This window comes from Bombus vancouverensis, chromosome 11 (genome assembly GCF_051014615.1).
Source record: "Bombus vancouverensis nearcticus chromosome 11, iyBomVanc1_principal, whole genome shotgun sequence".
Lineage (NCBI taxonomy): Eukaryota > Metazoa > Arthropoda > Insecta > Hymenoptera > Apidae > Bombus > Bombus vancouverensis.
This window is the reverse complement of record NC_134921.1, coordinates 1-27323: the sequence shown is the minus strand read 5'-3', so window position 1 is coordinate 27323 and position 27323 is coordinate 1. Positions and strand designations below refer to the sequence as shown.

Sequence of the window (27323 nt, the reverse complement as noted above, 5' to 3'; positions counted from 1 at the left end):
GTTAATAGCGTTAATTAAATTCATTATTCGTGAAACCTATCAATCGTTAATCTCATTATACGTTAAATTCATTATTCGTAAGACATATTATTCGTTCCTCTTATTGTTCGTTAAACTTATTAATCTTTAATCTAATTATTAGTTAAACTTATCGTTTGTTAATCTTATTATTTATTAAACTCATTATTCATAATATTTTGTAAAATCTTGTTTATTCACGTAAATATATTCTCTGTTTCGAAAAACAATGGCTAATTCAAACAAAGGATCATTACGCGCCTTAAATCCTAATTATAACCCGACATATATATGTGAGTGTATTTTATCAAAAATATGTTTTTTAGTTTTTCTTATCTTAGTAATTATTTTCAAAAAAATAAAGTCTTATATGAAAATAAAGCTGTTCTTTATTTCAAATAATTGAAGTAAATAAATACAATGAGTTTTATATTTTATATTATCTTATATTAATATCTTATATTTATCTTATATCTTATTATAATATCTTATTTTAATATCTTATATTATCGTTATATTGTTATTGAAAAAATTGATATAATCAACAGTTCTTCCTGTTCTCTTGATTGTTTCTTGCTTGTTTCAAACCATGATAATAACCTACAAAAGAAATAACATAGTCCATTGAAAATTTAATATACAATAAAATACTTATGTGAAATAATTACCTGTGTGAAAACCACTAATATACCATGACATCAACATACTTGAAAGTGCGTCTGTATCATTATCTGGTAATCTAGTACATTTTATTAAAATTTCGTATTTTTTTTTCCAAATAAAATGTTAAACTTATTCCAAATTACTTATTAATATTAGAAGTATTCAGCATTCCATTAGAATTTTTAAATTGTACTTACTTGGTCATTAATTGTGGTGGTAAAGGAGGTGCAGGTGGCATTATATCAGTCATCGAATTGAAAGATGGTCCCGGTATGAAGCGATGTTTATACGCATTTGCTTCTTCAGAGTCACAATCCATTTTTTCTACATTATATTTTTTCGAATTTACATTTGTAGAAAAATTAGTCTCACAAGTCTCGTCGTTCTCTTCATTGAATTTCTCTTCCAAAGCTTTCTTTTGTTGTGCTATTTGACTTTGCAAACCTTCTGATTCTAAAAGAGAACTCAACTCGACTTTCTCTGTATTACCATAGCCTAAACACAGAGTAAAAGAAATTTTTGTCATTTAATAGAATGACTGAGTGCCATTCAGTTACTGTCCTTACAGGCAATGTATTAGAATTTCCCGTGCATAAATGTATATGTATATGTCGGGTTTACATTAGAATTAGGGTTAGGGGCGTGAAACGAATCTTCGTTTGGGTTACACGTTGTCGTTATGCAATGGAGAAGACATTGACTAGTGCAAATACGATTATTATAGAACTGGACAAGTAACCGCGGTAGTTAGGTGCTCGAGAAACTAATGACAATGATCCTAGGTTCAATAACGAATCCGCGGTCGACGGGATGATAGATGAACGTACTCACAAAATCTAAGTCGGACGCGTAATATTCACTGGTCGTAAAGAGTTACTCCTTTCATCAATGAGGCCGCAAGAAAGAATGTCTTTCCCGTCCCGATCATGCCACAGAGGAAAACTATAATGGGGTGTGTCTAAGGACACGAGATCATCGGATTCGTCGAGAAAAGCCTTCGTTCAGAAAGTAAGGGAAATTGGCGTTGCTAATTGGTCAATCTCCATATCGGTGGTTAGAAAAAGATGCTAGCCGCCCTCGAGGGAAAGTTGCTAGTGGAAGACGCCGCTCGTTGAAAAATATGTCTCCCCTATCTTCCCGTAGTTGGGACAAAGACTGTTTGTCTGTTTGAAGGACTTTAGTTAACTAAACCTTAAGATTTATAACGGGCCCTCGAGCTAGCCGAACATGTACTGCGGAGACGCATCGACATCTGGCAATCATCTTACTCGAAGAATAGGGTCTGCGTGTGGCGAGCCACAGGACAGAAACCGTTGGAATGTTTACTGTCGCGTGTCGCCACGAATATTTCTTTTAAGGAGAGCTATAGAATTACTCCATACCTTTGTTAGACAAAGCGTTCATCCCGTGACCGCGGCTACGTTCGGCGACTGACTGTCGCCTCGAGCCCAAGCTCATTATCACGACTCTCGAACAATTACAATCGGGTTGAATAACTACAATTGTTCAATTACAGCTATAGTAGACTCTAGGTTACAATGTTGCGGGATTATCCAAAATTCCAAAGGCTCCGGTGTTCTTTCATCTCCGACATATAAATGTTGTTAGCTCCAAGCAGCTAATAATGAACAATAAGTAACATGCATGTTTATGGTTCATGACCCTATATCCCACGGGTCTCCCCATAGACATTGACAGGTACTCCTGCCCAGTTAAGGACCTGCTGAATGACACTGTGATAGACTATGCGAAAGCCTTTACTTCATATATATATATGTATTTTTAGTACATTTCTTAATTGACATAACCATCATGCTAAAGGTATTACCTACAAATTTTACAACACACGTGCCATTGTTTTCGTAAATTTTTGATATTATAGCTTCATAAATTTCTCCATCCTCTGAGTATATTGCACGACAAGGTGCTCCTATGATCCATTTCTATAGAGAAAAGATGTGTATACAAATAAATATAAGTAAATAGCAAAATAAAATAATTTGCTTCTTAATCAATATATTTAATAATATTCTGTATCAAATTTGTAATATTCTATCAAAATCACAACCTTGTGTAATTTACTTGCGTGTTTAGGCTGCTTAAGATTTTGTAGGTTTTCTTTCGGTTGAGAATTTCCAACATCCATTCCCATTCGCTTGATAACTTCTTCTTTTGCTAAATTTATTGCTTTATCATATGCTTCTATTAATGCACTATCGTCCCAAACATTATCATTGGCTGTGTCTGTATCCTTTTGAGATAGCAAATTATACGTTATTAATATCGATACAAGTATTTTATTATCAAACTATTGCAAATTATCATATATGTCATTTTTCAAAAATTGACTAAAAGGTAATGGATACTGTTAATTACTATTATGCTAAGATCTTGTACTAAAATAATATTAAAACCATTACGTTTCCATTACCATACATACGTTTCCATTTCCTCGTATAAAAAGAACATTCATATCATCTGCCATTTTAAAATAACATCATTTAAATATTGAATTTGCTTCTGAAATATTAATTTGTCTCATTTCTTTAACTCTAACACATTGTAAACAATGATGACATTATACCAACTACAATACTAAAAATCTATTCCCCATTCATTCGAAAGATTATTTTTTGAAGCAAGGTTAACATTGAATGTTCCCAGACTTCAATAACTGTATTTTACTTTCTTTACAATATCTAACAATATATTAGAATACTATAAAAAAATATTGTATGCACAAAAAACTGTTTATAGCGAAATAGCAAAAGAATTAATCACATATTATAACTAAAACGAGATTGTTAAGTAGATTATATTATACTGCATATGCGTTAGTGTTTCAGCTGGTAAATATAGTTTTTATATCTGAAGATAAATAAGATTTAATTCTATAAAATTGCATAATGAATTATACATCTATTTATTACTATTCGTATTTCCCCTTAGTTGTATGTTGTCAATAGCATCAATCACGAACATATAAATAAATATAGAAGAAACCGTTCGGAAATGGAAAGGGAAAAATGAACATGGAAGACAAGAAAGTTTTCTTCAGGTTTAGCGTATGCGTGATACGCTTTGAATGTCTCAGATAAAGATAAAGATACTCTGCTCATTTCTATTTGTTCCGCAGAACGAGAAATTTGTTGTCTTTCATATTGGTTTTTACGATTCAATTTTTGGGCAGTTTTCCCTAGCGAGTGTCGGTCCCTGTTTGATATAACCAGACCGTAATTTATACAGATATGTATTATAGATATATATTTGTAAAACTGAAATCAGATGAAATAAATGTTGCCTGAGGTTTTAAACGTTTAATAAAAACAATATTTCATTTGGAAAAAATGTAAGATATGTAAAATTACATATTGATCATTTTGCTGGTCTTGTATCATAAAACGTGTGGCCCGAAGAGCACGTGTCCGGTAGAGATACGTCACTTGTGTTAGGAACCGTTTTATAACCTATCACAGTAAAGGAACGTCCCAGTATACCAGCCGAAGAATGCCGTAAAAGTTTCTGTACAAAGTACAATTGATCTACAATTGATATTTTCCGCAATACTTATCTGGTGTTCGGTCAGGGTGTCCCATACTCATGATATTTATGACAGTGGAATGGCGTTAGTAAATCAATTACAAAAATTTTCGAGATCAATTCTCGGTATTGCATCAAATTATTCAAAATATACAAGCAACACAACGTTGCCCTTTTTGCAGGCAACAAGAGGAATATCGACCACGCAACCACTTTCAGAAAAACAAGAGTAAGTGATACAGAGTTTCTTGTGCTTTCCTTCTTTTTTTAATAGAATTTCAGTACTTACCTTCCAATATAAAATTGGTGTCAAAATAATAATGCTAATAATAATGTCTAAGAAATTTTTCTCTTTGTAGGAGTATAACATCTAGAAAAATAACATAGTATTAATAGAATAGTATTAATAAGAACAACATTGACAATGAACAACTAAAAATATAACACTGTTATAAATATATGATATACGAATTTTATTTATGTATTATTAAGACAAGTATATCTTATTTTTAAATTATTTCTATTATCATAAGTGATACATATAATTAAGGTATAATTAAGAGAAGATTAATTGAAGAAACACAAAAAATAAAGAAAATAATTATATTGAGATAATTTTTATCTTTCATAAATATTATTTTCAGAGTAAATATAACGTTTGTTAAAGCAAGTGGAGAGAGAATCAAAGCAAAAGGGAAAGTTGGAGATACTATATTAGACATAGTAGTAAATAATGAAATTGATTTAGATGGATATGGTATGTTTTAAAGAAGCATAATTTACTTAATTTAAAATAAATAATTTTGAGGTAGAAAATATTTGAAAATTTTCATTTTTATCAAGTTTAATATTCTTATTATTTTTAACTTTTGATACTTTGTTATATAAGTATGTTGTAATATTAAAATATAATTGATATAGGTGCTTGTGAAGGAACATTAACTTGTAGTACGTGCCATTTAATATTTTCGAAAGAAGTTTATGATGCACTTCCTGACAAACCAACAGATGAAGAATTAGACATGTTGGATTGAGCATATGAATTAACAGATACGTTAGTTCATAATAATCAGTATCAAATCATTCACATTATTAATTCTATTACCTTTTAATATTTTATAAAGTGAATTTTTCTTTGTAAATTTATGTAAAAACAGGTTAGTATTGGGTATTTCGAAATCTGCATCTCAATGTAGAATTTCAAATCGCTATCTCTGAATACTACGAAACTGAAATTATAATAAATTTTCATAGTTTTTTATTTATGACCCTATAATCATTACAAATCTATGTTGGAATTAGCATATTTACAATGTTGATTTTCAAATGGATAAATAGAAATCTTATTGTGTATTAGTATTAATTTGTATAGCAATAAATATATTTATTGACATATTCAGTTATATAATATTTAATTTCAGGTCACGGCTAGGCTGTCAAATAGTAATGTCTAAGGAACTAGATGGAATTGAGGTAAGAGTTCCATCAACAATTAATGATGCAAGAGCATAACTGAAATTATCTATAGGTTTTTGAAAATTTGTATACAATGTTATACATCTCTTGTTAAAAAAACCCTTGTTATAATTATTAAAATATTGGTATTAAAAAAATATAATAAAGAATCTTGTGTTTAAATGTGAAGCTTATATATATACATATGTTATAGTATAATTGCAATTTTGATATTTGTACATTGCCATTGTAAAAAGCCTATCCAATTATGAAGAAAATATATCTTTTATTTTTAATATACAGGGTGTCAATTTTAAAACGTTCATCTAAATTATTTTCGTTACTATTAAAGATAAGAAGAAATTACTAAGGAAGACTTAAATGGTTTTAAGATGTGTACTTGGTTATGATAAAAAAGACTCTTGTGGAATAAATTTTGCAACTTCTGAAAGATTAGATAAAAGCTTAGAACCTAAAAAATAATTTGAAATTAATTTCGTTTAGATATACTGTTTGATTTCTTAGCTGTGGGCAAGTTTAAAAGATCATCAAACTCATGGTCAACAAAACAACAAAAATGTACATGCAATGCTTTTTCGTTTCACAACAAGTTATCTGACACTATCATCATTTTCGTGGCACATGCAACATTATCGATTCAGTATAGTAATGTTTTGGATTAAAACAAGTGTCTCGACATTGGGGCAAAATATTTCAACCTTTAAGGACTAAAATTAAAACTTATGAGTTTGTTTATAATTTTAATAGATTTTATTAATATTGTGTTTACTGGTTTATTAATTACAAGAAAGTTTGTAAAAGACTGAAGTTTTACGTAAAAAGTACAAATATTCTTTCAACAAAATTAGTCAAATCACATCATTATTTATACATATTGTATATAAATAAAATATGCGGATATATTACTTTACCCTAGAATTAAAATTCAATAATATTGAGGAATCTTATTTATTCAGATTTTGTACATTATCGCTTCTAACCTCGGATAATAGAACAACAAATTAAATATTTTTAAACAAAAAAACTTTGTTCCTTTGTTTGATTTCCCTTGCTCGCGTTTCTTAACTACTTAGATATAAAATACTTACGTTTTCGAAAATTCATACTTCACAAGCTACTAAACGCTTTATCTGTTCAGAATAATTTGTTTTCTTAACTAGGTACATACCAAATACATCTATTAAGTTGGTATTTCTCATAATTACCAGTACATAAAGCTAAAACACTTTTGTACTATGCTTGTTATACATGGATCTAACAAATAATTTAACTTGTGTATTGTCGTTTGTATATTTTGTTACGTGTAAAATATTCTATTTCTACACTATTTACAAGTTCGATAAAGTGTACATTACACATCGTGAAATTTACATATTTTCACTTGGTTACCCTGCCCAATTCGAATATAATTCAGAACGTATGTGCTATATTTATATATTCTGCATTTGTTTTGTATATTATGTACACTGATCTGATCTTTGTAAACGCGAGTTTTACGATATTAATGAGAAATTTGCCAATTTAATGGAAGTTGTTAATTTTTTCTGGCACGTTTCACGTTAGCAGACATTTTTCTTAAGTTACAGTCGAAAAATGTTTTTATGTAAAAGAATAGGAATGATTATTAGGAAGTTATTTTAAGATGACAAGATATTTCACGTCTTCTATTTAAATACAGCGTTAAATTTTAATTCCGTCAATTCGTATATACTCATACATCGAATTTCCTTTTCTCATGTCATTTCTTTTCTTTCATTTCACATTTAATTACAAAGATAAAGTGTAAGTACATTCCTCATAAAATTAGTATCAAATGTCGCAAAATATACAAAAGTAAACTAAGAAGAGTGGTACATATTATTACACAAACTGTCGTTCATATTGCATATGTACATATGCAGTATAAAAACAATACTTTTTAGTTTTTAATCTCTTGTTTAAATAATCCTAATATCTAAATTTGTATCGGTCATTGATTCGATATAACTGCGTTTATTGGAAGTAATTAAGCTATAGCCTGCGCACAAGAGAAGAAGGAACAAACACGTATAGTATACACGCTTAAATAACAAAATTAAGTCAGTTCACGTTCAATGTGAACTTGATCAAAGTTCCAGTCTCGAATTATAGAGTTTCTTACTATCAGTTTACAAAATTCGATATTACGATTATGTACCGTATTTGAAAAACATAAAATGCTTTGTTCAATTTTAAATAAAACTAATATTTACCAAAGCGAATACGAAAAAAATGTTATCATCAAACTCAATTTTCAATTATCAAACTTAATCCAGCACAAATACAAATGTTATTCGTGCTTTTTTACTTTTACTACTTTTCAACTCTCTATAGTTCGAGATTTGAGTTCCGCTAACTTTCTTTCTACTGCGCATGCGCAACAGGAAAACTTGAATTACACGTAATAGTTAAAAATTCGAAAATCTTATCCTTTCGTGGCAGCGAAAGTAACCTAGGACTAGAGGTTCCATAACATTAATAATAATAAGGCAATAATATTAATATTAATAATAATGTAATCAAGTACTACTAACAATATTAATAATAATAATAATAGTATGGTAATGGCAAGATACAGGCGGGTATAAATTAATCATTCCTTTCGTAATATCTACGACGTCTTCGGGATATTCTTTAGAAATTACTTTATTTCTGGTCAATATTAACGAGCAACTTTTCTCTCTGTTTCTTATCACGATTTTTTTCACTTCATCACAATTGTACCGTTAGAAATTATTCAAAACATTGTTAAAATGTCCATGAAATATATGCAATTGCCGTATTGAATAAGCGAGTAATGAAGTTGCTGTTTCACTGAATAAAAGTGAAATCTCCAATGCGTGTGCTCAAGTATATAAGTTAAAAAAAGATTGGTACATCAATGCCTATTATTCTTAATCAATATTCATCATTTAACAATTAGGACCGAATTTTTACAAACCAACTCTAAACCACGACCCAATTTACAAATAAAAAGATCGATGTGTAAATTAACTATCAATTATTAATCTCCAATCCTATGTGAAGATATAATGTTCGGACCAAATTTCTAAACTAACGTGGACAATTCATGCGGACTATTGGTGGTTGCTGCGCTACTTAGATCCAATGTGGCAGCCGGAAGACCAGGACTGACGCTGCCGGTTGCTTCGCGTGGCAAATGCTGCGATCTATTTAGCTTATTTCCAGGACTCGGTGGCGATCTATCTGCTGATGTATCCGGTGGCGTAACCACGTTTCTGTGTCCGCTCACGTTCTGATGATTGTGCGTCGCCGCGATCGGAGCTGGCGATGAGAGCAACAAGGGCGGTGGGGACATTGACACGTGTCGATGATGATGATGCTGATGATAGTGTTGGTACTGTGCAGCTCGGCCGTGCATTGCGTGGCTGGTATTTAGTTGGTTCGTCACGGGCCCGACTTTCGTTGGGCAGCCAGCATGGTGGATGGTTAACGGGCCACGTAGTTGTTGTTGCTGTTGTAGCTGGGGCTGGTTCTGGTGCTGTTGCAGCTGCTGCTGACGCTGCAGCTGTACCGCCGCTTCGCACTGTTCGCGCGCTAACGCCTTCACGGCATTCGTCTTCTCCTACGAAATAAGAATGATAGGTTAGGTTGTAGTCAGGGGCCATAACAAATTAAAAAAGTTATAATATAAGAATTTACATTTTAGTTGAAATGATTCTAGTTAGGAATAAGTATTAAAGATGATTCAAATCTTTTTCGTTACCGATAACCATGGTGAAAACTCTTTTGGATTACTTTCAGCCATTGTCAATCTTATTGTCAATACTACATGCTTGAAGTAGAAGGAGGGGTACAGAGAAAAAGACTTTTTCTCAGCAAATATAATCGTTACTCAATTATTTTGTTCAACAGTTTTACAAATCTCCCAAAAATAAACGAGAATACGAAAATACACTGAATATCGTGTGTATGGTTATTTATAAAATCCCCTTGAAATAGTTGCGATCGCGGATCACATAAACAAACGAACCTGTCATTCTACAGAGTATCTTTTTCGGTGAAATTATGCAAACGTAAATGTAACTTCGGTAGAACTCCTCGAGAACTTGTAAGCTTATATGACTCTGACCCAACCAGTCCATTCTAAAGTGTATAATTTATAAAAGGGGATTATATTAATACGCGGAGGATGTGGTAGGTGGTAAGTTTTGCATATGAATGTTTGTTGATACAACGAATGGTTAAATGGAGGTTTTCATGAATGTGATAAGGACTAGATCGAATGTTTTAACACTTATAACTAGAATGCGTATTTTTATACAAGTTTGTAGTTTTACGAACATAATCAAAGAAATAAAATTTTAATCGAGATTTGTTTTCTTATATACGTATATTTTAGCGCATTTTGTGCATTTTGCGCCATTTGCGTACTTTTCAATTTCGCACGAACGTATAAAGATCCGCAATATAATTATAACGCTTCTTAAAAATGTGAAAAATTCTGGTTTCCTAAAAGCTTGCAATTGATTTCAGAAAAATTTTTATGAACTCTACCAGATAAATTATGGTAACTCTGAAAAACAAAATTTCACGATAAAATGATTTCCGGGTAAAATACACATAAAAGATGATTTAGACGTGTTTGAACGTGTTCGTTTTCTTTTTTAATAGCGATATGTTCTTACCCTCTGCCACACAAAGACGTTATGGACCATTGCGTATCCACAAAACACGATGCCAAGGCCTATGAAAACCGACGCAACGATTGCCGGCGTCGAATGAAACTGGATGAATGTATACAATATCATACCTGAAAGCATTGTTAGAGGATCATTATAACACGTTTGCCATAACAAGCGGGACAAAGAATCAGCGCAAATACATATTCTCAATACATATAATTCTCGAAGCGTAAACTATATACATATGCTTTTCATTGAAATTTTCAATACTAGTCGCAAATTATTTTTCAATTAATTTATTATTTAAGTCTTTATATATCAATTCTCGACGAATAAATTACTTAAATTATAGAGAATCTATCTTCAGACAATAGAGAATTCAATATTTTTGGTCGTTAAGTAATTTACAAATTTCTAAAACGATTACGTTCGAAGTTTTGGACAGTATTTGAAGTTTCTAACATGACATTAAAAAAAAATAAATAAATTTTATGATATAATTAAAAAAACATTGTAGTCTATCATAATTTCTATTCCGTCAAATTTATTAAAACACAGTTTTCTTCTGAACAGAGTCAAAATGTCCGTCTTGAATCGAGTTCAACAGCTTAACGTTCGATCGAGCGAATGATAGCTGTGTAAACTAGCATGACACAACGTAAACTTTAGATTAGATCTCGATCCATCCACCAGCCGTATTCATGCATGACATGAATATTCTGTTTCAGCTCTTTATAAATTAATCTGTTAAAACTTCCCTAAAAGACGATCATTTTTATTTTTCTAAGAAAAATAATGACTATTCGGCGTTAAAATTAACTTTATTTCCATTGGATTTCTAAACTGATTTCATACACTCAGAGATAGTTCACAGTATCTTTTAGATTCATGCCTGAATTCAAGAAAAATTAAACGTATAACTTATGTACTAGTATCTTTCAAAAGGTTAAAGTTGACAGAATTGAAGGAATTGGTTCTTACCAGTTAGAAAGACGGGAATGCTAATGAAAAACCCTCCGACAGCACATATCCGGCTGATGGATGATTTTTGCAGGTACTTGTTACTCCTGAAACAGACAAAATTTGAAGTGAAAGTCAGTTTCACGATTCTATGATAATTGAGCGAAATATAAAGGAACCAGTTTTTTGTTTAACAGCCAAGAATCTTTCAAAAATTCTACTGTAATTGATACTTCAAATATATTTAGTCAGACAAAGGATAATCATAATCGCAACGTTAATCTTAACTTTAATTCAAGGATCAAACAGTATCATTATACATATAAAAGTAAACATAAAGTCTATCCACATTATTGTTATTATTATTATTATTATTATTATTATTATATGTTATTCTATAATTGATTTTTATTTCTTTATTATCAATATTATTCTATTTTCTATAATGATTCAATTATAGATCTTATTTTTTGTCAATCATATTTCACTGAAAAGATCACTTTGAAAATAATCTAATAGTAAAAAATGAAAAATAATCTTTTTCTACCTTGTCTTCATTTTTTACAAACTCTGTCCACCGCCGTAAACCTATTAAATGCATGAAACGACAAAGCAAAGCTGCTTCACATAATTCCCCGCTCACGCAGTGTCAATCAGCTCACGACCGCAAACGATACTGCTAATTTCCAGCGACCACGAACGATTTCACCGTAATTGCCGGTGTGAAATTTACCAATACGTGCTCGAATTGGTCAATAATGGATAGAGCGCTCTTGCACACACTAATCTACCAACAAATAATATTGACTCAATTGAACAACAGCGCCTAGATTAACGGACAAACCGCATGTTCCAAACAGATTTACAATCACGGCAGAAAATACATGCCGTTATAGATGTTTCCTGGTCAAGACTAATTTCCACGCGTTAAGAACATTGTAACCGGAATCTAGGAAGAACTAGCACTTCCTGGAATAATACTATTGTGTCCTCGATGAATGTCTCTCCGCAATGCCCTCGAGTGAGTTGTTTTTGTCTTTGGTCGTACGACGTCCGGGATGAGAATTCGGGGAACGGTTTTGCGCTGCTTTAATACTCGCACAACCATCTATCCATGGGACTGCATCTTTTTAGGAGGACCAGTGATTAATCTTTTCCCACTCATTTTCATCTCTAATTTCTCATGAGGCTAAGATTCCTGCATCTTTTATCATAATAATTTATTAATACTATTAATAAATTGAGACAATTTTACACGTCGTATTTTGCGTTATAAGATGACTTGTAATTTGTAAAATTTACCTGTAAAATTCCTTTGCTTGTTTTACCGAAGCAATAGTTGGCATTTCTATACGACAATAAGAATTTGTTAATACTAATAATTTGTAAGGTTATCATGTTATCATTCTTCTAATGGATAGTATATTATTGAAACTTTTTTAATATTGAAACGCGATATTTTTTTGGAGAAGAAGTGCATAGTAGTAAAGAGTTGAATTCTACGGACGTAAAAAGTGGACATAACATTTTCTGTACATGGAGTCGCCTGGCCTAAACATTTTATGATTTCCGGGCAAAATACAGACGAATCCAGCGCTGATTTTAAAGCAGCTTCATCCAAATAAGCCACAATAAGAAATTCCCACGAAACAGTTGCGTTCATCCCCTTTCGAGGTCGCCGACCTCTTTGAATGCGTTTCAAGAGCGTCGTACCAATGAAATTTCGAGTTCTAAACTAATTTCTCAGCCTTTTGCGTTAAATTTAACCTTCCGCGTTAGTGTATTTCGGACGAGTTCCTATTTTACGCTTTCGTCGACCTCACCAACGTAACATGCAACATCCGCAAGTAAAACTGTCTCTTAAATTTGATGTGACACCAATACACGACGAGAAGAATCACAATGCCATTTTTATTCCACTTCGTTAATTTTTCGTCGTAAGGTTTAGCTGTAAATAGGATTAAAAAAATTTAGATTAACGAGGAATTTAAAATTGATCTGTTAAATCAACAATTTCCATTAGTTGTCAATAGATTTTATAAGCTTCAGATTACTGAGAAATTATACACATTGCAAAATATTTACCATTGGTTACCCACGCTACACGTAAATTTGATCAATCTACCAATGCACTAACACTGCAATAAATTTCTATTGCAACATTCCACGCTCCTTTGCCGCACCTTAAACTCCTCGCTAGATTTATTCCACCTTAAAGTGTCACATAACTCCAACGACACCGATATCAAATCTTAAACTCCACCAAATTCCAGAGAAACTTGATTTCGTCGAAAGTAAGAGATTAAACTTAAAAAGCAATTTATTTCATCTTTAAACTATCCTAAACTTCTTAAATATAATTTATATATGTCGGAGATAAGAGGACACCGGTGCCTTCCCCCTGAAACCTCGGGAAAATCCATAAAAACATTGTAATTAAAATTTACAGTTGTAACTAAACGATTTGCCGTCATTCTAACCAATTGTATTTGTTTGAGACTTGTGACAATGAGCTTGGGCTCAAGGCGACAATTAGTCGCCGAACGTGGCCGCGGTCAACGGGACGAACTCTCCATCTAACAAAGGCATTGAGTAATCCTATAGCTCTCCTTAAAAGAAAGATTTGTAGCGGCACGTGGCAGTAAACATTCCAACGGTTTCTGTCCCGTAGCTTGCCACACGCAGATCCTATTCTCCGGGCAGGATGTTTACCAGATGTCGACGCGTCTCCACAGTACGTGATCGGCTAGCCCGAGGACCGTCATAAACACTAATATCTAGTTACCTAAAATCCTTCAACAGATACACAGTCTTTGTCCCAGTTACGGGAAGACAGGAGAGACCTATTTTTCCACGAACGACGTCTCCCACTAGCAACCCTCCCTCAAGGGCAGCTAGCATCCTTTTCTAACTACCGATATGGAGATTGGCCAATTAGCAGCAACATCAATTTCCCTTACTTTCCGAACGTAGGATGTCCCCGACGAATCCGATGATCTCGTGTCCTTAGACACATCCCGTCATAGTTTTCCTCTGGGGTATCACCGGGACGGAAAGTCATTCTCTCTTGCGGTCTCATCGACAAAAAAAAGAGATTAACGCCAGCGACTATTAACACAGAATCCGACTTAGATCTTTGCGAGTGCGTACGGCTACCGTCCCGTTGTCCGCGGGTTCGTTACTGAACCCGCGGGTTCTATGGTAATCGTATTTGCACTAGCCAATGTCTTCTCTATTGCATAACGACGACGTGTAATCCAAACGAAGATTCGCTTTACGCCCCTAACCCTAATTCTAATGTAAACCCGACATATATATATGTCGGAGATGAAAGAACACCAGAGCCTTTGGAATTTTGGATAATCCCGCAACATTGTAACCTAGAATCTACTATAGCTGTAATTGAACAATTGTAGTTATTCAACCCGTTTGTAATTGTTCGAGAGTCGGGATAATGAGCTTGGGCTCGAGGCGACAGTCAGTCGCCGAACGTAGCCGCGGTCACGGGATGAACGCTTTGTCTAACAAAGGTATGGAGTAATTCTATAGCTCTCCTTAAAAGAAATATTCGTGGCGACACGCGACAGTAAACATTCCAACGGTTTCTGTCCCGTGGCTCGCCACACGCAGACCCTATTCTTCGAGTAAGATGATTGCCAGATGTCGATGCGTCTCCGCAGTACATGTTCGGCTAGCCCGAGGGCCCGTTATAAATCTTAAGGTTTAGTTAACTAAAGTCCTTCAAACAGACAAACAGTCTCTGTCCCAACTACGGGAAGATAGGGGAGACATATTTTTCAACGAGCGGCGTCTCCCACTAGCAACTTTCCCTCGAGGGCGGCTAGCAACTTTCCCTCGAGGGCGGCTAGCATCTTTTTCTAACCACCGATATGGAGATTGACCAATTAGCAGCAACGCCAATTTCCCTTACTTTCTGAACGAAGGCTTTTCTCGACGAATCCGATGATCTCGTATCCTTAGACACACCCCATTATAGTTTTCCTCTGTGGCATCATCGGGACGGGAAAGCCATTCTCGCTCGCGATCTCATCGATAAAAGAGTAACGTTATTTCACGTTTTAACCAGACTTAGACTTTGTAAGTACGTTCTGTTGTCATCCCGTTGGCCGCGGATTCGTTATTGAGCCCGAGAGCATGGTCACTCGTGTCGCGAGTGCCGAACCGCCGTGATCAATTGTCGAGACTGTACTAATTCCATCATTGCAATAAACTACACCTGTGTGTACCGTATCAATGGCTAATCCTCGAGAAGATTCCTTTGACGCTCACAACCCCACTCCCAGTGCCAATCCGACATCAGAAGTGGGATCAGAACGGCTTCGAGCGCTGGAAGGGCAGGTCGCTGTCATGAACAACCTAATTCATACGCTAATGCAAAGGCCAAATACGGGAACCACCAAATTACCACATTTTAACCCAGAAGTCGCAGGCGCCGACCCAGCCGCGTGGTGCGCGGCTGTTAGTAGGGCCATGAAGAACAACCCCTTACGAGATGACGCGCTACACTCTGCCTTAAGTGACTCTCTACAGGGTTCTGCAGCACATTGGCTGGCACGAATGACGGGAGACGGAGAGGTTACTTGGTCTACCGTTAAGGAACGATTCCTTATACATTTCGGTGGCCGAGAGACGACGTCCTCATCGTTAATCAAGGTATCCAGGGAACCGCGGGGAGTGGGCGAATCCACGGGGGCGTTTGCCGGCCATGTCCGTTCCCTCCTGCAGACGCGGTGGCAACATTCTACGCTAGACGAAATACTTAACGCTGTCACTCTCTACATATTAATTCCACACGACCAACGTCTTAAACGATTGGCCCTCACGAGCGATATCAGAACGGAGGACCAATTTCTGAGCGAAATGCGACCCTTTTGTTACGAAGAAGAGTCGACATTTTCGCCGAGAGATGCACCGGCGGAACCCGAAGCTAAGCGACGCAAGTTATCGGGCCACCAGACGAGGTGTCATTACTGTGGTACTCTCGGACACAGAATAAAGGACTGCCGCAAGAGGATGCAGAACGAACAGCAGAGGGATGCACGACGCCAGGAAGGAAGCCGACCGGCCGCACCGTCCAAGGCGGTTTGCCACAGGTGTCATGCGGAAGGCCATATCGCACCTAACTGCCCGGCACGACGGGACGGTAGACCAGGCCCCAAGGATGAGCGTAAAGTCAACTCCTGCGTGGTGGAGTCCCCAGCCGGTAGTTTAAGTCATCTGGGTGAGTCGTTCCCATTTTACTTCGATTCCGGAGCCGAGCGCTCATTAATTAGAGAATCTGTCGCTCCGAAATTCTCCGGTAGGAGAACGACAGATATAGTAGTTATGCGAGGAATAGGAAACACCTGCGTTAAGAGTACATCCCAGATCTTATCTACGGTACGCATTAACTGTTTTACATTGGAGATAACCTTTCACGTTCTGGCCGATAGTCACTTGCATTATGATATCATGATTGGCCGCGAGATCTTAAGCCAGGGTTTTGATGTAACTATTACACGAAATAGCGTCGATATTTGTAAAACGAAGACTATTAATGCCTGTAGTAAAACCTCCGAAGACGAGATCAATATCAATGCGGTTGACACTGACGTGGTTGGTAACGATAAAAGTCGGTTAATTTCTGTTCTCGAGAAATTCAAAAATTCATTCATTACGGGCTTCCCACGTACTCGCGTAAGCACGGGCCAGTTAGAAATACGGTTAATCGATCCTAATGTCACCGTGCAAAGAAGTCCTTACCGACTTAGCGAAGAAGAGCGTAGGATAGTGCGTGAGAGAATAGACGAGTTAATTAGAGCAAAAATCGTGAGGCCGAGCAACTCACCGTTCGCGAGCCCTATCTTACTTGTAAAGAAGAAAGACGGCTCAGATAGACTGTGCGTAGATTTTCGGGCATTAAATAAAAATACGGTCGCGAACCAGTATTCCCTACCCCTCATCGCGGATCAAATTGCGAGATTGCAGAAGGCGAGATACTTCATTAGCCTGGACATGGCCAGCGGATTCCACCAAATTCCCATTCATCCTAATTCGACGGAATATACGGCGTTCGTTACACCCGACGGGCAATACGAGTACGTGACTATGCCGTTCGGATTGAAAAATGCACCATCCGTTTTCCAGAGGGCCATTCTCAACGCCTTAGACGACCTCGCGTATTCGTTCGTTGTTGTTTACTTGGACGACGTCCTAATTATTGCCGACTCAGTAGATCAAGCCCTAGAAAGGTTGAGCACCGCGCTAGATACCCTCGTGAAAGCCGGATTCTCCTTTAACTTTTCAAAATGCTCCTTTTTAAAGACATCGGTACTCTACTTGGGATATGTAATTCGTAACGGAGAAGTCCGTCCAAACCCGGGTAAAATACAAGCCTTGAGTTCTTTACCTGCACCGTCGACCGTCACACAACTTAGGCAATTCATAGGTTTGGCCTCTTATTTCCGAAACTTCATTCCCAAATTTTCACAAGTAATGAAACCCCTGTATGCACTTACCTCGAATAACAAGAATATACCTTGGACGGATAGGCACGAACAGATAAGACAAAAGGTAATTTCCGTCCTGACTGACGCGCCGGTGCTAATGATATTTGACCCCAATTACCCCATAGAACTACATACGAACGCTAGCTCGGAAGGATATGGAGCCATTTTAATGCACAGGGTCGAAGGTAAAAATCGAGTAGTGGAATATTACAGCAAAAGAACTAGCCCTGCGGAGTCTAGGTATCATTCCTACGAATTGGAAACGTTAGCAGTTGTAAACGCCGTCAAGCACTTCCGTCATTACTTACACGGACGAGAATTTCTCGTTGTCACCGATTGCAACTCCCTGAAAGCATCCAGTTATAAGGTACACTTGAACGACAGGGTTTACAGATGGTGGGCTTACCTGCAAACTTTTACCTTTGACATTATGTACCGGGAAGGTAAACGAATGGCCCACGTAGATTTCTTTTCACGAAATCCCGTAGACTTGGATCGCAGTACGTTCAGCAAAATTGTAGAGAAAGAAATTAACCTAACCGAAATCTTCGACGATTGGCTACTAGCGGAACAACGTCGCGACCCACAAATTTCTGAGATCGTCGATAAATTACAGAACGAAGAGCTCGCGGAAGACGTCGCGAATACGTATGAGTTACGGTCCGGCACCCTTCATCGTAAAATACAGAGAAAAGGTAGAACTCTCTGCCTGCCCATCGTTTCGAGAGGGTTTAGGTGGTCTGTTATTAACCACGTGCACCAGTCCATTATGCACTTAGGTTGGGATAAAACGCTTGAGAAACTGTGCGAGTATTACTAGTTCGAAGGAATGGCGAAGTATGTTCGCAAATTCGTAGAGAACTGTCATGCTTGTCGAGTTTCAAAGGCAAGTTCGGGTAGAGTACAAGCCGAATTACATCCCATACATAAGACCAGTATACCTTGGCATACGGTTCATATGGACATAACGGGCAAACTAAGCGGTAAAAACGATTCGAAGGAATACGTCATTGAGTTGGTCGACGTCTTTACTAAGTTCGTATACTTGCACTATACCCGTAAGATAGACTCCATTAACACCATTAAAGCGCTTAAGTCCGCTATATTTTTGTTCGGCACTCCCTGCCGGATAATAGCGGATCAGGGAAGATGTTTTACGGGCAAAGAATTTCGAGACTTTTGGCAAGATAAATACGTTAAAATCCATTTAATTGCGACCGGAGCTAGTAGGGCCAACGGACAGGTAGAGCGTATTATGAGTACGCTAAAAAACACAACAATAGAAACCACCGGGCGGTCCTGGCAAGACGCGATCGGGGAATTACAACTGGCCTTCAATTGTACCACCAACCGCGTGACTAAGTCAAGCCCGTTGGAACTACTAATCGGTAAAACAGCGAGACCCTACGGCTTATCCCTACCCGACAGTATCGAAGAAAGAGAAGTAAATATCTCCCATGTAAGACAGCAATCATGCAGAATACAGCTAATGGCTGCATTCACAACCAACACACCAACTGGCAGCTCTTCAGAGAAGTCTTTACACACTCAACCTCAGCCTTCACCCCACTAAAAACAAAGGAAGATATCGAAGCAGCCACGGAATACTTAAACACGAGCATAATAAACGCAATCCGCCTCTCCACACCGACAAAGCCATCTAACAGCAAACAAGAATATCCCCAATACATACTAAAAAAAATATCAGAAAAACGTAGACTAAGAAGAGTATGGCAGACCCATAGAACACCGGAGGACAAACGCAAACTTAACAACGCAACTAGAAAGCTATCCAGAACCTTAACGACTGTTTCCAAAAATACCTCGTCAGCTTATCCCCCACAGCCGACGCCAACTACTCACTATGGAAGGCCTCCAGGAAACTCACACGCCCCCCACAAATAATCCCACCTATCCGCCGTCCGCAAGGTGGATGGGCGCGAAGCCCTATAGAAAAAGCCGACCTGTTTGCTAAACACTTGTCAAAAGTATTCAAACCCCATTCCCCCAAAGCCGCCGCGGACGTTACTGAATACCTGCACACCCCCTTCCAAATGTCCCCTCCTATCGAACCCTTCTCCTCTGCAGAGACTATAGAAACAATCAGTCGCCTAAACCCCAAGAAAGCAGCAGGACACGACCTAATAAGCAATAAAGCAATCAAGGAACTTCCCACAAAAGGGATAGCACTCATCACATCGATTTTTAATGCTATCCTTCGCCTGGAACACTATCCTAAGGCCTGGAAAATCTCATTGATTACCCTCATCCCTAAACCCGGTAAACCGATATACGAAACCTGCTCCTATCGCCCAATCAGTCTTTTACCTACCCTGTCCAAACTATTCGAGAAGATGCTCACGAACCGACTCCTTCCAATCCTAGAGAACTTGAAAACACTCCCAGATCACCAATTCGGCTTCCGAAAACATCATTCTACAGTAGAGCAAATCCACCGCTTAACTCATACGATCAGCCAAACACTCGAAAAGAAAAAATATTGCTCAGCGGTTTTCCTAGACATCCAACAGGCATTCGACAAAGTATGGCATGAAGGGCTACTATACAAGCTTAAAAAGATCCTACCTCACCCCTACTACTCCATCCTAAAATCTTACCTAACCAATAGACAATTCATGGTTAAATGCCTAGACGCCACTTCCGCAACATTCCCAATAGAAGCCGGCATACCCCAAGGTAGTGTCCTCGGACCCCTACTGTACTCCATCTACACTGCCGACCTACCTATATCAAACGATATAACAATAGCGACATTTGCAGACGACACAGCGCTATTAGCTACCCACGCAGACCCGGTAATAGCCTCATCCACTCTCCAGCGAAGTCTCGACTCCATGGAAAAGTGGTTTCACAAATGGAGTTTCAAAGTCAACGAAAAGAAATCCTCACATGTAACCTTCACGCTCCGAAAACAAACCTGCCCCCAGGTCACCATCAACAATGCAACAGTTCCTAGCAGGGACACAGTCCGATACCTGGGCATGACCCTGGACAGGAGACTAACGTGGAAGACACACATCTCAGATAAAACGAAGCAACTAAAGGACAAACTAAAAAAACTCTATTGGCTCACGAGCCGACGCTCCAAACTAAACATACAGAATAAAATTACCCTCTACAAGACCGTAATAAAACCTGTCTGGACCTACGGAATCCAACTATGGGGAACAGCAAGTAACTCCAACATCGAAATACTACAACGATTCCAATCGAAAACGCTAAGAGCCTTAATAGACGCACCTTGGTATGTTACCAACGAAACCATCCATCGCGACCTCAAGATACCTACAGTCAAAGAGGAAATAGCAAAATATAGCGACAGATATAGCAAAAGAGTCAACAAACACCGAAACCCCCTAATCACTGGACTACTCGATACGACGGACCAGATTCGCAGGCTGAAGAGGCACTACCCGCTAGACCTAAACGTTAGATTCATTTAATTATCCAAATTAAGCATATGCACTTACTTATAATACTTATAAATTATACCTATCTATAATAAGTATTAACTTATTGTAAATAAACAGCCATGTCACTGCGCCACGCCAGAAAAATTACTGAAAATTCTCAACGCGAGAATTGTTTGTAATTTCAACAAATAAATAAAAAAAAAAACGTGCATTAACGTTTTCAAATCCATTTTTTATTTTCAAAGAACATCGTATTTGTACTCGGTATTGCCAGTAAGTATCATGAAGAGACGAAACTAAGTATTGTTTAAAATAGTATATAGACATCTAGATATAACATTCAATGATTTTTCCCTCACTTATTGTAAATTATTGATATTGTAAAATTATAATTGTAAAATTATATAGTAAATGATATTGTAAAATTATATAGTAAATGATATTGTAAAATTAAATAGTAAATTCACACGATGTTCAAATAATTCGAAATAACGATAGACCAAAAGCTGTTTAAACGAGACACAAGAATTAATCGTGCATTTTATTAAAAAGTTAAGTACGGATAAAAGAAAGAAAATTTTCGAACTTTTTTCGAAAGAACATACATTTATTATATATTGTATTCTTTCAAACACAATAATACCTTCCATAAAGGAGCACAGCTCAGATGAGACTTTTTATAGTTAAACTTTTAACGTACTCATAGACACGAAATTTTTTTTTTTAAATAGAACTGTTACATTTTACGACACGTATAACATCGAACATTTACCAACATAGCGATGCCAGCGTACATATATGTAATATCGTGATATAGTATATTTACAAAGAATGGACAATAGAGATGTTAATCGGACAGAAAAAGACGATTGTTGTTCAACCTGAACTATTCACACCAAATGTACAGAAAACAGCGCAACTAAATAACTAGATGGCGACTCGACTTTTACCAAAACGCAATCAACACTCTCTCGGCAACGCCACTCGCAAACTCTGTCTCCGCTCAACTCGCACTCGGCTCCTCGACTCACACTCTGTTTCTCGACTCACACTCTGGCCGTTGTCGCATTCTATTGCCTTTTTCCTAGGCCCACCGCACACGTGTTTTGCAGACGCTCGTAGCCAGGGTCACGTAGGTCTTTTCCACGAAACTATGCACTTGAAAAAACCGATGACACATTGATGGGCCCGACGGCGCCTCGGCTCTCGCGACATTGTTCATAGTTCGCCCGATATTTCTTAGGCCTTTCGTCCACGATACTACATATATATATACTGGTGTACTGGTCATCTTTTTTCCACACGTTTTTAGCTTTTTAGCTGTTTGTGTATGGGCGCCTAATCAGCCAATCAGAAATAGCCGGTATTCTATGAATCCTTCTCTTCAATGCTCGAAGAGCTGGATATTTATCCAAAGCTGATGCCCCAAACATATACTCGAAATTTTCAAGGGCCGCTGCAAACACGAAGTCCGCCCATGTCGTCTGAAAAAAGGTTTGTATACATTTATTTTGTACCTCCTCTATTAAACAATTTTTTTAATTTACCTTGAAAAATGTGAAAAATCGAACTCTTAACTAAAGATCACTAGCTTTTTAGGAAGAATTTGGATTTTTATTTTATTGTCAGAATTTAATGGATAATTTTAGAAACTTCAACCTTTGGAGGTATTTGTTAATTAAAAATGACAAAACTGGTATTATGTAAAAAAGAGTAATGTGTATCCTGAATCAATGTCGAATGGAAATTAGACAGTTCTATAAAAATAATCCTTCTCACGATTCCACAACTTCATAGCTTAATTAAATACAATTCTTCGGCGATATAATTACAAATACATTTACAGGAATTGTGTAATATGATAAATATCTCGTTAAAGAAATTGAAATCGTAAATTCCGCGGATAACCAGCGTTTATCATATAGAGACAGGGATTTGCAAAGAATAAAAGTTGTAGAACGTTGAAAGGCGTTGAGAGAAACGTGATGTTATCCCGTTATTCGTTAACGCAACGCAGTTAAAAAAAATCCCGTAGGAAGATTACGATAATAGATAACCTGAGTCGAGTGTTTGTCGGGGGATCTAAAAGATTCTTTCGAGTTGAGCGTCTGAGATTGCAGAGAAGAAAATTTGGAAGCCATCGAATTCGTGATGTCGATAGAAATCTTCAGTTGGAATCGTTGTATCATAACGTAGTCTGCTTATTGTCGATAAGACTTTACTAAACTAAAAGTGACTACTAAAAGTTTCTATCCTCTAAATTCTATCTACGATTCTATAATCTAAAAACTGACTTTTGCAAACAAACTGTAACATTCGCTTAACGGAAAGACATACGTATATTGTTTGTACTCGTCTTTTCACAATGAATTCTTGAACGTCTGTCTCTGTGGTGAGACAAATGCAAAGTCATCTCATCAGTTACTCACCTTGCTTCAAATCTCCAAGAGTATCGACGAGCACGTCGCATATCATCGCATCCCATTCGTTCCTTCCCATTAAATCGTACTTCTTCGCCAAGTATCGCGCTACAGCGTTACTCTGCGCTACCGGTTTCCCGTCTATCTCCAGCACAGGCAGCATTTTATAAGGCATTGCTAAGAACAAACATGGCTCATATGAACACTGTGTAGAGGGAAACGATCGATAGGAAATCACAACACAGCTTCCGAGGCCGTTGCGTTCTTGTGAATAGATGAATCGAAATCATTTCGGTTTTAATCAACATGGCCTAGTAAAGAAATACAGAAATGTCTTCTTTCTCCTTTTTTTCTTTTCTTACGATTACGATGGACAGGGTATCGCGTGTTTTTGACTGTTGGGAAGAACCTAAAGTTTTTAAAATCAAGGATAAAAGATCGAGTATAAAATTTGTAATTCTCACGGAAAGGAACGAATCTGTCTGATGCGGTGTACTGAATGTACGAGGAACGATCAGTATCGTTTTGCGGGAAGACCTTATGCAATGATAGTGGACTTACAACTGCGAATAAAAAATTCACGTCGCATAATACCAGACACGGAAAAAATATTAGAAAATGTACACGGTTCTTGTAATGAAAATTGAAATGCAAGGAATATAAATCGAATGTCTCTTGCGAACGTAATTTTGTGTTTTACACCGACAGGATTGATTTACAGACTTACGTTGATTTTTGGTTTCTCTATCTGCAAGCGACATATAAGATTATATCGAAGACTATGCTGCGTAAAACTTTTATTATACTATTTACGATAGAAATGTCGCAACGGAAGATCGAATTTTATATCTGCTTTGTTCTTTCGACTTTTTAGCTATGTTCTTGTTCATTTCCGAACTGATTTCAATTTTTTATCCTTTTTTTCCGACAAGTCCTAAAAAGTTTTTAAATTAACGAGAAACGTAGAAGTATTTTTGTATTCCTATTTTAAGTCACCTATTTATGGTTTTCTCAAAATATTCGAAATGCTTCGATTCATTGAAAACAATAAAGATTGCAACACAAAAATTCGAGAATCGTAAGTGAATTAAGTTGGTATTCGATAAACACGATATTACGGAAGCAAAACTTAATGAAAAGTTCGACTTTATTCCGTATGAAATTTTACTTTAAGTAAGTTTAGCCTGCACGTGAAACGAAAGTTTTATATACAGAAAAGTTTGAGTAAATGGTAGATACCTGAGAGTTGAACAATGATAGTAAAAATCGATTCTTCACGCTTACAATCCTTTTATTCAGGCCAGAGTTCTTCGGGGATCCTCTCGTCGGTATACTCGATGCCAGTATATGCAAATATGTACCGTATATGTTCGGCACGACCACCGGCATTGAAGTAGATTAGTTTGTAGGTAGGTTCGTCGCTCATTTTCCTTGCTCTGTCAACTTATCGAGAAAAATGATACAATTAACTCGTGTAATTAACAGACTGTGTGCGTGTTTGTGTGTATAGAGAACAATTTATTTATAGATGGAATAATTCGTATAATACGCAAAATAAATCATTTAGAAGGCTGGAGTATGTGTTTTTGAAACAATTAATTATGTCGAAAAATATTTCAAACGAGATATAATTATGAAAAAAATAATAATTAAATGTATGTAAATGTATGTAATAATAGTTAAATGTATGTAAATGTAATAATTGAATGTAATTAGTTGTGAAAAAAATAATAATAAAAAATAAATAAATGTAAAAAAAGAATTAAATGTAATCAGTTTCTTTTTACGCACGCGATATTATTAGCGATATATGAAGGTCAACTTTATTTTTTTAAATAGATATATTTATACGTATATTTATAGATATAAATACATATATTATATAGATATAATAGTATATATAATATATATAATAATATATATGTCGAGTCTGAATCTCCGAGTCCGAGCTCGAGGCGCCCTCCCGGGGAGGGCTCGCGGGAGGTAGCGGTTCTGCGTTGAAGTTCTTCATCGTCCGGTCGCGCGTGGGGTACCTTTATTGTCGATAGTGACACTAGTGACGAGGGCCTCAGGCTTGATAACGAATCCGCGGCCAACGGGAGGACTATCATATAAAAAGCAACAGGATACACGAAATAATATAATTCTGACTAGGACAACATAAACGCAAGAAGTGTTGATATTGAAAAAAATATTTAATTTTGTATATAAATATTTTCATATTTAAAAAAGTTTCCGGAAGCAGGAAGATTTACAAACAAATAATATCATAAACCGAATGTTTCATGATCCTTTTCTAATTAGAGTGTGTGACAGCATGTGAGAACGTTTCTTAAAAATATGACTTATTGCAATTACTTAATCGCAATTATAAACGATTAAGACCTTCTCACAACGAGGCAATCTATCCAAAGTATAAAACTCGTTATACTTGATGAGAAAACAAATCTCTACTTAGGTTTCATTTCGTTTCATCGCGTTCATAAAAAGTGAATTTGTATGAACACATCGTGCAATTTAGTAATTAGGACCGTTGATCTCGCTGCAACATAGATGGATAGAAAAAAGCCATTTAAAATGATACAACGTCGGGAAGACAATTATGAAAATTATAAATGGAACACAAGATAAAATTGTTTAAGATTAATTCTTCTTTTTTTTTTTTTTTAATCGCGAGTGTTTGCAAACGAAGTTTCAATCTGTTTACAATGATAGCAATGAGAGGAGGATGTCTATGAAAGTTATAAATGCGATATTGAATAACATTTCTGCGAGTGGGTTTGTTTTTCGTTACAAATGTTTTTTAAACGAATCTGCAATCTGTTGGAAACAACGGAACAGTAACGGGACGACTGATAGGGAAATAAAAAAGATCGCGTTTTATTTGAACAGACAAATCTTTGAAATCTATTCGAAAGTCTATTTGAAATGGTACGAGCTCGAAAAGAACGGTGAATACTATAGAAGAAGGATTAATTAAAATTCTTATTAATCTGTACGCTTTGTATATTAAATACCTTGATCGATGCCAAGATAACAAATTATTATACAAAACAGTGAAGTATCCACGTCTGACATTAATATTGAGTATTACCATTACTGTAATTTAATTTTTAACCGATCCTGAAAATTCCTTAGAACGTAAAAAGTATAAAATGTTACTGTGCATTTCAAGATTAAATGCACTGTAATTTAGAAACAGTTATGAAGCGGAAACAAATAATTTATTCAGAATAAGAATTCTACGTAATCATGTTAAAAAAAAATAACGTACTTATAACGCGTTTAAACTCCAAATATGTAAAGACAATAAGGGAAAAAAATTAAACGAAGAATCGTATTTTTTGTAAATTCACACAAGATTTTATCCAAAAAAAAATTGGCCTGTACCGATATTTTTATTTGTCGTTACAAGTTACGAGGGTATTAAAAAATTGGCCACGAATGGACCAGAGATAAGAATTTATCAGACTTGCTCTCGTAAATTTCAAGACGTTGCATCGGATATTCTTGAAAATCTTTGGACAATGGCCTCGATATTTCGCAGCTTCTATCCTCGAAGCGGAAGAACTCGGCGTTAAAAGCGACAGAACTGGAGAAACCCGGTGACCGCGAGCCTTTCACGCTCTCGACAGATTT

At 36.2% G+C, this 27323-nt stretch overlaps 2 protein-coding genes and 1 pseudogene across 14 annotated transcripts; 1 reads left to right on the top strand and 2 right to left on the bottom strand.

The window, feature by feature from the left end:
- Positions 1 to 384: 384 nt before the first annotated feature.
- On the bottom strand, positions 385 to 6873 carry LOC117162964 (survival motor neuron protein-like). Of its 5 annotated transcripts, XM_076622745.1 has the most exons (7): positions 6786 to 6873; positions 4511 to 4591; positions 2750 to 2932; positions 2510 to 2624; positions 879 to 1176; positions 687 to 757; positions 385 to 618 (listed from the first exon to the last, which is right to left on the bottom strand). In XM_076622745.1, the coding sequence occupies exons 2-7, from the start codon at positions 4589 to 4591 to the stop codon at positions 560 to 562; spliced, it is 807 nt and encodes a 268-aa protein (XP_076478860.1). In that variant the 5' UTR covers positions 6786 to 6873; the 3' UTR covers positions 385 to 559. The 5 variants fall into 5 exon arrangements, with proteins under 5 accessions (XP_076478860.1, XP_076478863.1, XP_076478861.1 ...); XM_076622748.1 differs by lacking the exons at positions 4511 to 4591; positions 6786 to 6873 and adding an exon at positions 4050 to 4190; XM_076622746.1 differs by lacking the exons at positions 4511 to 4591; positions 6786 to 6873 and adding an exon at positions 3113 to 3539.
- LOC117163883 (adrenodoxin-like protein 2, mitochondrial) lies at positions 4302 to 5974 on the top strand (annotated as a pseudogene). Its single transcript, XR_013059545.1, has 4 exons — positions 4302 to 4450; positions 4866 to 4978; positions 5143 to 5275; positions 5643 to 5974. The product of XR_013059545.1 is annotated as an adrenodoxin-like protein 2, mitochondrial (transcript).
- LOC117162966 (uncharacterized) lies at positions 6383 to 25463 on the bottom strand. 8 transcript variants are annotated; one of them, XM_076622751.1, is made up of 5 exons: positions 24924 to 25463; positions 23694 to 24618; positions 11343 to 11428; positions 10365 to 10489; positions 6383 to 9301 (listed from the first exon to the last, which is right to left on the bottom strand). In XM_076622751.1, the coding sequence occupies exons 2-5, from the start codon at positions 23747 to 23749 to the stop codon at positions 8765 to 8767; spliced, it is 804 nt and encodes a 267-aa protein (XP_076478866.1). In that variant the 5' UTR covers positions 23750 to 24618; positions 24924 to 25463; the 3' UTR covers positions 6383 to 8764. The 8 variants fall into 8 exon arrangements, with proteins under 8 accessions (XP_076478866.1, XP_076478867.1, XP_076478871.1 ...); XM_076622752.1 differs by having other exon boundaries at positions 23694 to 23861; XM_076622756.1 differs by lacking the exons at positions 23694 to 24618; positions 24924 to 25463 and adding exons at positions 11869 to 12108; positions 12210 to 14752.
- Between the last annotated feature and the right edge of the window lie 1860 nt (positions 25464 to 27323).